This window comes from Ascaphus truei, chromosome 1 (genome assembly GCF_040206685.1).
Source record: "Ascaphus truei isolate aAscTru1 chromosome 1, aAscTru1.hap1, whole genome shotgun sequence".
Taxonomy (NCBI): Eukaryota; Metazoa; Chordata; class Amphibia; order Anura; family Ascaphidae; genus Ascaphus; species Ascaphus truei.
This window is the reverse complement of record NC_134483.1, coordinates 417,973,726-417,986,157: the sequence shown is the minus strand read 5'-3', so window position 1 is coordinate 417,986,157 and position 12,432 is coordinate 417,973,726. Positions and strand designations below refer to the sequence as shown.

At 39.4% G+C, this 12,432-nt stretch overlaps 1 protein-coding gene across 3 annotated transcripts in view; it reads left to right on the top strand.

The window, feature by feature from the left end:
- Positions 1 to 8,179, top strand: part of SCOC (short coiled-coil protein) — a 107,826-nt gene extending 99,647 nt beyond the window's left edge. For 2 of the 3 annotated variants that reach the window (XM_075614943.1, XM_075614950.1), the window contains exons 2-4: positions 2,965 to 3,036; positions 3,191 to 3,274; positions 5,426 to 8,179. In XM_075614943.1, coding sequence (XP_075471058.1) covers positions 3,015 to 3,036; positions 3,191 to 3,274; positions 5,426 to 5,568 — 249 coding nt within the window. In that variant the 5' untranslated portion in view covers positions 2,965 to 3,014 and the 3' untranslated portion in view covers positions 5,569 to 8,179. Of the gene's footprint in view, positions 1 to 1,091; positions 1,295 to 2,964; positions 3,037 to 3,190; positions 3,275 to 5,425 lie in introns of those variants that run through there. The other variant, XM_075614936.1, reaches the window with a different exon arrangement.
- Positions 8,180 to 12,432: the final 4,253 nt, after the last annotated feature.

Here is a 12,432-nt window from a genome sequence, read left to right as displayed (position 1 = left end):
GGAAACTATAACTGGACTGGGGAAGCAAATTTTAGTTGTGCCACATACACCAAATACTGTAACCCAGGGCCTACAGCATATTGACAGTAATGATTGAGTTTGTATTAATACCGGCACCTGTTCCTTAGCAGTTTTTGTTAACGTACTGTAGATGTCGCAGACTTCATTTCTCCCACTAATAACACGTATTGCATTGTAATACAGAATATCACAGATTTTCCATAGGATTCAATGGCAGTCATAATGCAGAATATCAGAGTATCCCATGATGCTGAGTGGGTGCAATAACTTGCTACATCTGTAGGTATTCACATTATAGATCCATGTAACCCCTTCAGTGTCAGAGGGGTGTGCTACCGATGGCAGTTTCCTCTGGCACTAAAGTGCTTAATATCTGCACCTGTCTACGTTACATTTCTTTTGAAGCAATGCATATATTACACATTTAGAGTTACTACGTACTACCTCCATTTTGCAAGTGTAGATGGCCTATATGCAACTATAAATTGTGTATAGCAAATAAATGAATGTCAAATATTTGCATGAATTTTAAATTAATGTGTTTAAAATGTCTTAATATGTATGCATAGTTTGCGTTTGTTATTGTGTGCATCCATTCTAGATACTTGTATGTACACATATATAATATATTTATATGACAAAAAAGAGAATCTTTGCACATGTTTGTACATATATAATACATATTTGTATATAGGTTTAGAAGTTCGAAGTGATTTAAAATGTGACAGCAATTGAAAAGAAATCTCACAATGTACACAGCATTTGTAAATCAATTGTGTATACTGTACATCTAAATATCTATATTGTCTGCAAAACGGCTGACTTGGCATGCAATGCTTCACATGAAGTGCTCTAGACGTGTGTGTGTGTGTGTATATATGTGTGTGTGTGTGTGTGTGTGTGTATATATATATATATATATATATATATATATATATATATATATTTATTTATTTATTTATTGCACTAATTAAAGCAGCAGTCCAGGTTGCATTACATCCCTTTTTTTGTTTTGTTATAGGATTGAAACAGGGGGTATCCAGAGCTGATCCCCATTAATTTTAGCTCCGGGGACCTCCTGCTTCCCAAAATATTTTCCTCTGTAGGGGGTGCTGGTGGCTGCTCTGCACTGTGTGCCTAATGAAATGGTGGCTTAAATGTCCTGCGACACGAGGGCCTATAGGAAGCCATGACGTCATCCCTTGCGGCTTGTTATTGGACCGCGTGACCACCTTTTTTAAACTTGCCAGAAATACCGGCACCCCTTACGGAGGTAAGTATTAACCTCTGCAGTGGCCGTGAACAAGAGCTGCTCATTTCTCCAGTACACAGGGAACATTGTGCATTTGGAGCACAACTGTTTGTTTTGCAGAATATCTTACCATTTATTGCAACGGTTCCTAAACCTCTCATTCGGGTCCTGGACGTATTCGATTTTTAGGTTAACCAACATTCTACAAACTTGAAACGTAAAAACATTATTCACCTGGGTACAGATTCATTGACTATTCCTGATACCGGACGTGGCCAGTGATCCTTGAGGAGATGTTTTAGAACCACTGTTTCTACTGGAACAGTATCAAAATGATACCATGATCTTTGTCTGCATAAATGTTGTGGGCCGGCTACATGTCCTGTCTGTTGTTGAGAGAACTTTGTGGGATTGAAACGTAAAAGTGCCTAAACATTTGTGGATACTTTTGTTTGCAGCCACGGCTGGCTGTTTCACAATTTGATCATACATTACATTGGCTGAATTATTGCAAATCATGATGACGGTACATTTTTATTTCTAATTTTATATTAATTTCCCCACCATCTTACAGAACTCAACATAAATGTTAACACACAGGCTTACTGCTTCTCGTTAACAATCTGTCATTTGGGATATCATGTATTCAATCATATTAGAAGTTACCAACCTTATTTTGTTCTGTGGCACCAAAGCAAAATAGCACAACACATTGAACTACTAACAAGTTTGTCAAAATACTGTGCTTGCATCCAACATAATAAATTATGTTCAAACTCACAGGAGTGTGGAGTACTGCATTCAACTAGTAAAATATTATAGAGAAAGATCTCCTGCTTTATCATAGAACGTAGCAGGAAAATATAGACTCATTTGCCGGGGTTCACCTAACTGATACGGGTTATCGCACCGCGGTCCAACGTTAACTACCATTGATTACACTGACTGTTAATGCTGGATAACTTTGTGATGATCCATATCAAACGGTTAGTGAATTCCCCTCATTCAATCCTTTCACAGAAGAATGCGGTCTGAAGCACAGGAAGATAAAATGTTTCCTTCGTTTGAGTCATTACCTGGTCTCCTAAATTGTAGACTATTCGCTTATTCACAAGGACGGCTAGTCGGAATTGTTATGTTCGTTTCATTCAGCACATTTGGATGCAGCACTGCTCACCATAGCAGATGTGGAAATGCTTCTGGCATACAGTACAAAATGGTGTGTGTGTGTGTGTGTGTGTGTTTTCATGGAACAATTGGGTACCATCCAGTGAATGTCAAATCTGAGGCAGGAATAAGAGTTATGATATTTGATGTTTTAGTTGCAGAAAGTGGATGGTCTCAAGTGAATAAGCGGTACTTGTGCAATCTTTCACTTGAATACCAGTGGGTGGCTTCTTGGGTGCTTCCAAAAGTAATCAGACTGAGGAGGTTATCATACATGAAGCGTATATCAAGAATTCACTGTTTGATAAGCTCATCCAGTACATAGTAATGTAATCTGTAGCATATGTCTGGAAAATAAACTTGGGAGGCTCCATTGGCGTCCTGCAATTCAAATGTGCCACTCGCCCACTTGTATTGGCTTTCCTGGTGTTTGCGCTGCTTAACAGGCACGGACTAACTAGTGCTGTATGTTGCTTCTACACATGCTTACTTATTGACTTTTTTTCCCCTCCCCCTCTATGCAGAATCCTGTGCATCATCGTTCCGTTTGACTCCGCAAGGCTCGTCCTCTGCAATGATGAACTCCGACATGAACGGTATACATTTTACTGGTTATACTGTGACTTGTGACCACTTGGTTAACCCCCTCAGTGCCAGGCGGTCCTATCCGTGTATTGCTCCTTCCCCTGACACTGATGGAATAAACTGCAGCGATGGATCCTGATGTGTATTATGTGATTCTCTTTATAGCTCTGGATGTTGAAAATCAAATTGAACTGGAAGAAAAGACACGACTCATTAACCAAGTTTTGGAACTCCAGCACACTTTAGAAGGTATACTACCTCTGTTTTGTATGTTTAGGTTGCTTACAGTATATACGACGTGTGTTTTTTTGTTTCTTTTGTGTCATTATTTCCAAGAACAGATGCTTTTATATAAACTCAAAAGACCGCTATTTCTTTGAAAATGCATTTAGAGATAATAATATTGTGATGCACTCTTGTTCCCACAAGCATGACTAATTTTCTGTTTTGCAAAATGTCTCAACTACACTGGCGACACACTTTATTCGAGCTCGGCTAGTCCCACGAATTCGGGTATACCCGGGTGTATTGAGGTTTGTGACTGTTTTCTGCCCGAGTGCATTGGGTTATTTTCCAGGCAGGGATTGAAGCATTTTATTCCCGCTGGCTGCAATACTGCACAGTGTGTGTGTGTGTGTGTGTGTGTGTGTGTGTATATGTATATATATATATATATATATATATCATTACAATTCTCAGCCAGGCATGAACCCAGGCTGGGAAGGCAAACGCAACGGGGCATGTCAGAGGTGAGGAGCGGCGCATTCCAGGTATCTGCCAGGTACATACTGGGTATTTGCTCGAATAAAGTGTGTCGGTGCAATATGAAAGGTTTTTTTTTTTTTTTTTTTTTGGCACTGTAATTCTGATGGTTACTATAATCCACGGGTACCCGGTTATTAGTGACTGTTATCTGTAGAACCAAGATTGGAAACAGCAGTTAAAGGGAAATAATCTGATTGGATTCAAAATTTAAAGAAGAAAAAAATCCTTTTATATAGGAAGGGTTTATGCTTTCAAGATCCCAATTGGTGCTCTGGTGTAGACGCAATAGCTTTACTTCAGTTCTACACTGAAGTAAAAATTTAATATATGATCTGTTTTTGAATAAGTGTTTGTAAATATCTAAAGAGCATGATGGAAAAGATTTGGATCTTCTCTTTAGGGTTAGGGTTAGAGCACTTTTTTGTTTTTAAAGCCCGGTGGTACTTTTTGGGTGAAATAAAGTGAAATAATGTGTTATATACATCCCAGCCAAGAGCATTTGATATTTTTGGGGGATTCTACCTAGATTTTGGTTCTGTGTCACATTTGTTTAAAGACAAGCATGAGAACAATTGAGCAATTACAACAAACCACTTCTATTTCCAAAATACTAATTGGCAGATACCAGAAGATAAAGAAATGCTGTGTCACTCAAACTGTCAAATTGACAGAGCTGACATTGGGCTTGTGCATTACTGAAAGGGCCAAATCAAGATAAAATGATATTTTCAGAACTAAATGAACATCCTTTAAAATTACACAGATGAAATGTTGTTGACGTTATGCACTTATTTCGAAGCACCCATGTGCTAACGTTTCAGGGAGTATTTTGTTAGATCATTCTGAAGTACAGGCATACCCCGCATTAACGTACGCAATGGGACCAGAGCATGTATGTAAAGTGAAAATGTACTTAAAGTGAAGCACAACCTTTTTTCCCACTTATCGATGCATGTACTGTACAGCAATCGTCATATACGTGCAGAACTGATGTAAATAACGCATGTGTAACAGGCTCTATAGTCTCCACGCTTGAGCACAGCTTCGGTACGGGTAGGGAGCCGGTATTGCTGTTCAGGACGTGCTGACAGGCGCATGCGCGAACTGCCGTTTGCCTATTGGGCGATATGTCCTTACTCGCGAGTGTACTTAAAGTGAGTGTCCTTAAACCGGGGTATGCCTGTATAATTTTTGTCTAAGCTTCTGCCACGGATCATTGTATTTGCGAAGCTGCCCATCATTGGTCTTCATGCACTTTCTATAGTTTGCCAGTTTGCCCACACTACTTGTTCATCATCCCTCTTTAGTTAGCTCAACATAAATGTTGATTTTTGTTTTTGTGTTAGGCCTTGCTGCTAATGGTCACTAAATGACATTAAGAGCAATATTGACTAAGGTGCTAAACCATAAAACACATTACCTGTCTCGAAGGTGTGTAATGTTCGTGTACAGAAAGTGTGTAGTGTTCGTGTACAGGGAAACTAGGAGTCTCCCGTAGAGCAACCTTCTAATTTTCAAACTTTAACATTGCTTACTACTGTACTTGAATCGTGTTGAATGCATCTCTGTGTTTTTTTTCTTTCTTAGAACCTGCAATTAAATTGGTCACTGTTTTTATGTTCTGTTTACATGCAGATCTTTCAGCACGAGTTGATGCTGTTAAGGAAGAGAACCTGAAACTGAAGTCAGAAAATCAAGTTTTGGGACAGTACATAGAGAATCTCATGTCTGCTTCCAGTGTTTTCCAAACCACAGACACAAAAGGCAAACGGAAGTAGAGTTTGGTTCCTTTCCTTTTCATTGTCATTGGTTTAAGTTGTACCTGAATGGCCTACATCGATTCAGTTACCGTAAGAGTGCATTCACTGAGCTAGTACTAGTAGTAACATTATTATTGTGGGTCAGTGTGCAACCAGCACGACTAATAAAAGGACACTGAAAAGTCCATAATTATTAATGACACGGATGTAAATTATTAGGATGGTAGAGTTGAGATTTCACACTGTTTGCAGGTGCTCTCTGTACGAATGAATAAGGTTAGCCTTGGTTTTTGTGAAATGGAGGACAGATCAGATATTTAGAACAAACCACATAATATGCATAATGGGAGACTATTTTATTTCAACTGAATGGTTATCATCTCCCCCCCACCCCCTCTCTTTTTTTTTTCTTTTTTTTTTTTCTTAAGAAAAAAATAATTCTCAAAATATTATAATGGTGGTTAAAGCAGCAGGATTAGAAATTGTATATAGCTTTGTTGTTTTCTATTTGTTTTTTTTGTATAACGTATACATCTAAACTTTTTTTTATCAAGCTCTTTTTGCCAGTTCTTTCACGTGAATGCATAGTTTTTGGTTTTCTAGTGCTGTTCATTGTTATAAATCCACAGTAGCACCACAGAGTCCTCTCATGCATACAAACAGCAGCTAATCCTCTTGGGCAGAAGGGATTTAAATATGGAAGTGTGCGGCTTGTAAATTCAATTCAAGAATTGTATGGAACCAAGTCATGTGAACCATTTATACCATCAACAAAATGAGAGCTGAGACAGAAGCAATTTCATATGATGACTACATATTCCTTTAACGCAGCAATCCTGCCAACAATTCTTTATTTTTACATAATTGGAGCCAGGAGCACCCTTGGTGGTGACCCTCACTATTTTTAGTGCGTGGGCCCCTTGGTTCCAGAGATAATGACAGAGTTTTAAAGCGGCAAAACATGTGCAATCTTTAAAAAAAAAAAAAAATCAGTTCTGCCATATTGGATACGTGTCTGTTTAAAAAACGAAAAAATATATGGCGTCAACTTTGAATGCACTTTTTTTTAATGCGTTTTAAAGCATCATTTGATTTCTATAGCAGGTTGTAGCCCACCTCTCAAGCAGTGCAAGATTTGCAACACTTTCGTGTTTTGGATCATGTGTTGCCAATATTCCCAGCAGTTTGAGCTGCAAACTGTTACAATAGTGTGTGAGTGCACCAGTAATTCTTTCAGGAACCAGGAGGTCCCCGGAGCTGAAAATAGCGAGGCTCGGCATCAGAGGAGCCCTGGCTCCGATCATGTTAACAAATAAAGCATACACACGCACACATTCCTAGCTGGGATTGCTGCTTTAAGAAAGATGTGTCCATTACTCCGCTTAATCAAACTGGCAACTTTTTTTTTAAGCAGCACTGTAGGTTTATGCAATTAAGACTGTCCTCAGTATAGCACAATATAACGTTACCACCCTTTGAGTGCCGTAGTGCTACGACCCCTCTGGCACAGTGTGGTCACGTGACCGCGGCAGACGTTTTTCAGGAAATGGAAGACGAGTCCTATGCCGTTTCTTCAAAGATCCATGGGAATGTAGGCCGTTATCTAACCAGGAGAAACAAGCCTCCCTGGGCATGACGTAGTCACTACATCATGAGGCCCCTGGAGCGCCACACCCCATGACGTAGTGACTGCCTTTGGACACTCAAAGGGTTAATATCAGTGTGGGTTGTTACAATCCGTGAAATATATTTGTCATTGTTTAATGAAGTAATTAAAGGGAGGCCCCCACTACATCATCCTTGGTACTTTATAAAACTTCTTTAGAAGTCAGAGCCCCAAGTAGCTTTACTTTACCAAGCCTGGAGTGCTGCTTCTATAAAGATTGTTGTTTTGTTCTGGACTGTTGCGTGTGTAGCAGTTCCCTTTTTGCATCCTTGCATTTGCAGACCAATGCTGTTTTGTTTTTAAACTGCATTGATTTGCAATGTTAAGTACTGTATATAATTTGGTTTTCTAATGTCAGAACAGTGTTTACCCCAAGCATCTCCTTATTTAAAAAAAAAAATGTACTTTGTGTCAAAAACGTCTTGCTTGTCCGCTTGAGTAAATGTTTACTAGGTAATAAGGGATGGTGTTGGTAGATATTCATGGCTAGCAAAATGTAAGTGCTAGGTGCAAGCATGTAATCTAGCAAGTTCTTCCCGCTATGTCAGAACTGTCCTAACAAGAGTATCACGTCAGTATAAAGACTCGTGAGATGCCAGACCGTGGAAACAAATGGCAGTACTTTTCCTCACTGTTTATATTTAACACGTGGTCTGCATTATGTGGCAGTGAACTCTGATTGTTAAAATGTTATACCTGCCAGTCTATTGCCAATGTAAGTGAATCTCCCCTTTGCAAGTGGAGAAACAGATCCTGTGGTGCCAATGAGCTGATATCCAATCAAGGCTAGAAATATTCTTCAAGAGGAGGTGGTAGTTTTAATATTGCTTGTGTAATAAAATATGCAGTGACTCAGTAAGGTAACATTTTAATTGGTAAGGCAGGCACATTTGCACCCTTAATGATTCTAACTTATTTTGGAAGAACCTTACATTTCAGTAATAAAGGCCTTTTTTTTCTATTTTTTTGCTTGAGATTGTTGTCTCTGATTTAAAAAAAAAATGGTTTATTTATATAAACACTGACACTTTCCCACCTTCCTCATGGACACTTTAACACCTCCCTCTTCCCTCACTGAAACAACCTCACTCTGTCCTCCCCACCCCCCCATGAAATTGACTTCTCACTCCTCTTTCTCCCCCCCCCCCCCTCACAAGAAACGGACCTTCCTCCTCACTTCCCCCCCATGTCTTTAAGCGAATGTTACTTGTGTGTGTGTGTGGGTGCTTAGCAGTTTACCTTGTGCTCTCAGGGTGCTGAAGGCCCGTGCAGGCTCTTGACAAGGAGTCAATAGAAATAGAGGGAACCAGGAACTTTTAAAACTTTATTAACAGGTAACATCAACTTCCGGTGATAACAGGACTGGTTTTCAAGATAATATACCCCCTGCATGCTGGTGTCCTCCACCATGAGGTTTACAGATAACTCAAGTCTTTTGCTACTGCCCAGGACGGATCTGGAAACTTGCTCCCTGAAATTGCTGACAGTCCAACCCAGGTCTTATAAGCCCTGCGATGGGAATCTAGTCCCTACTGTGACGGAATTTCTTCAGTGCAGTGCCTAGGGCTCTGAGCTGGGAAACTTACCCTAATATTGAAACCAACAAAACTGTTACCCCCTTTACAGGCTAGGTGAGCCTGGAGACCCCCCCCCCCAAAAAAACAAAAACAAAGGGGCAGAAAGGAGAAACAGACAGAATTAGTAAGGCAAAATACAATTTATATGTACGAATGGAACATATCAGGTACATAAAATAAAGGTGGATCACTGTGATCCTGATCACCTGCAATACCACAGGATCGGGCCTCAATTCACTGTAGACAAATCCTCAAAAAACATTGGAGCATTTTGCAAATAGACCCGAAGCTGAGGGATACCATTACAGCTCATACTAAAATAGCATTTAGGAAGGCCAAAAACATTAAAAATAGGTTGGGCCCCAAGTGTTTTAAAAAAGGATTTGAGTAAAAAAACAACTAATGGTAATTTCCTTTCAAGACCAGTGGGGAATTACACATGTGGTAGATGTCTTGTACGCAAATATATGAAGCGAGATAAAATCATTAATGACGCAAAGACTGCTAAACAATATGAGATTGGACAGTTTATAAATTGACTTACTACATTTGTTGTATACATTATCAATTGTACTTTTTGTACAATTTTTTATATAGGGAAGACCATCAGACCTCCTAAAGGTCAGGATTTGTGAACACATTAGTGGAATTTGAAACGCCCAACAGAATTTGGATAGAGGCACACCACTTTTTAACTCATCATGAGGGTAAAGTGGATGGATTTAATTTTAGGGGAATAGAAGTTGTACCGAAGGATCCCAGGAGAGGTGATAGAGACAATCTCCTTCTCCAAAGGGAACAGTTCTGGATCTATACCCTCGGAACAAAAGCACCTGGGGGTCTTAATGAATGAATTGAACTGGTTCCCTTTTTAAAGTAATATATCCCCTCCCCATTTTATTCCCGCCACTTCCTTCTCTCTCTTTCTCTATGGCCATAATCGAAGTTTGGGCCTTTATGTTTAGTGGTGTATTTCCCATCTATGTGAATACACTAGATTACAAGTGCCCAATTCTGGGTTTACAAGGCACTTAGTTCTCCCACTAAGATAATTGTATATCAAGACTCTTTTCAATTCTTATATATTAGGACTTTCAGTTTCACTGTCATTATGGAATATCTATGGATGTGTTGTTGAAACAATCCATTTTAACTTCACTCTTTGTATTAAGATACTTACATTATATATCAAGACATTCTCTATTGTGTATACCAAGATGGTAATTTTCTCTATTGTGTATCAAGATCTTTTCCACTGATTCAAGTATTATTCTCTTCTCGTTTAGATTGTATGTGAAGACATTCTCTATTTTTGTACTTCAAGATGGTCTTTTTCTCTATGAGAATTAAGACACTCTCTATTGTGAATTAAGACATCTCAGTTTTCTATTTATAAACCTACATTGCTCTAGTTAACATTGTTGACACTCAATTGTCAATTCAATTGTTAGTCGTTTTGCAACAGTTGATATTAAGGTGTTGAACTACACATGGGCCTTATGCAGAGAGCATAGAATTTTAAAATTGGCGAATTTCATAAAAAGTAGCTTTTTTGGAGAGTTTTATTCTCCATATGCAGAAAAGTGCGAATTCTGCTATGTTTAACATGGATGCGTGTGGCGAGTTTAAATTGGCGAGATGCGCGCTTCAGAAACGTGTAAAAACAAATTCGCGCCTTTTTTTCCCCTTTACTATAGGCGGCGAGCGCCATCTTGCCATCTTTTCCTGGCGCGGCAAAAATGCGAGAATCGCGGCATTTTTTGGCGCGAACAGCCGCTTTATGCCGTTCGCACCTCTCTGCATTCGGAGAGTTTTAAAAATGGCGAGATGGAGGTTCTCGCCAGCCGCGAGGCGAGTTTTAGCAATTGAAAAAACAAAATGGCGCGTTTTTCGGAACTCGCCATTTTCTGCCGGTTTCTGCGCGAAATTGTACAAAAAATGGCGAATTTCGAAATAACGATGCTCTCTGCATAAGGCCCTATATCCTTTTTTTAACCATCTGTTGGTTTTAACTGAGTCTAGGATGTGATTAGTTCATCCTCGGGTTCCAAGTTTACCACAGTCTTTTAGATATTTTAGTCTAATTAGACATTTTATTAAAATTGATTAGTAAATTATTTAGTTATTATTCTTATCTATTTCATTATTATATGTTTGGTCTGTACATTTTACCATATTTTGTTTAGTGTTAGTTTGTGCTATGTACTGTCAATGTTTTATGTTTCTAAGTAAGTTTATGTATTAGGATATTCATTTTGGTTAAACACTAATTGGACGGCTGAGTAAAAACATCTGGTGAGATTTTCATGGGCTCAAACATTACTCGGCTCCGGTAATTAAACAGTGCCTGGGCATCCTAAGACCAAGCCCCTGATGAAGTGACGCTCTGACACGAAACGCGTTGCGGTGAGGTCATACGCAGCGACGTAAGATCCGTGACGAACTGCGGAAGCTGCCATCTGTGCATACCCATGAGGACGCCGACTGAAGGACTGATCCGGCATCTTAATTCCATCATTAGGGCCGGAATTCTTCTCTTTCCTTTCAACAACTAGGACTTTGAAATCGTGGGGCTTCAGTGAATTGAGGCCAGATCCTGATCTGCAATGCCACAGAGGATCACTGTGATCCACCTTTATTTTGTGTTATATGTTCCATTCGTACATATAAATTGTATTTTGCCTTACTAGTTGTGTCTTTGTTGTTTCTCCCTTGCGCCCCTTTTTTGTTTTGTTTTTGTGTGCTTGGAATTGCCCCGTTGATCACGGGAGACTGGGAGCTGCAGGGAGGATCACATTGACTGTGACGAGAGGAGCTAAAGGACAGCGCTCACTGTATTTTTCTGGAGACCCCACCCTCTTCTGGGTTCTGAGGCAAAATGGCTGAACCCTGCCTTTAGATAACCTTGGGATGGATATACAACCCCACGTCTGCTCCTGGGCAAATTAAGGATGGGTCTACTTGCATAGAACCATCCCCTACTGATTCTTCTGGCAACTTCCAGAAACAAGGCGGTGCCAGACATCTAACCTTTACATTTGAATATTAAATACAGATGTAACAAACTAGGGCCTGTAAGGAAGGAACCCCACACCTCCCTGTAGGGATCACTACTCATTAGGGCCAACTTTAGCAAGGGTGCTACATAGGCTTCTGGGAAATTCCTCTTCTGAGAGCCAGTAAATATAAAGGGGAGGAGGGGCTCTGGTTGTGCAAACTCTGTTGTTGAATACATAGCGATATCACACAAAAGGCATTAGCCAGGTGAAATAAAATCTCTCTAAAATGTCTTCACTCCAATGAAAATCAACAGATGTTAACACCCGTTCTAGTATGTTAACCCGTAACCGCTTAATGAATCCACTGGTATGTATACTAACTAAGTGTAAAAAATAATTTACAAATATCTGTGCGTGTCAGATTTCCGTAAAAGAAAAGGCCTCAATCACCCAGACATAACTCCCTAAACATGTGTGCCCTTCGTACCCTTTGGTCCTTGGATGGATTGTTACATTAAAACAGCAAAAATAATAATAGAGATGTTGTATGATACATAGTGGAACTGATCTTGCTCTTTTTTTTTTTTTTTTTTTAATTGCTTTTTTTTCTTTTACTTTCGACATTACAGCATATGTCAAA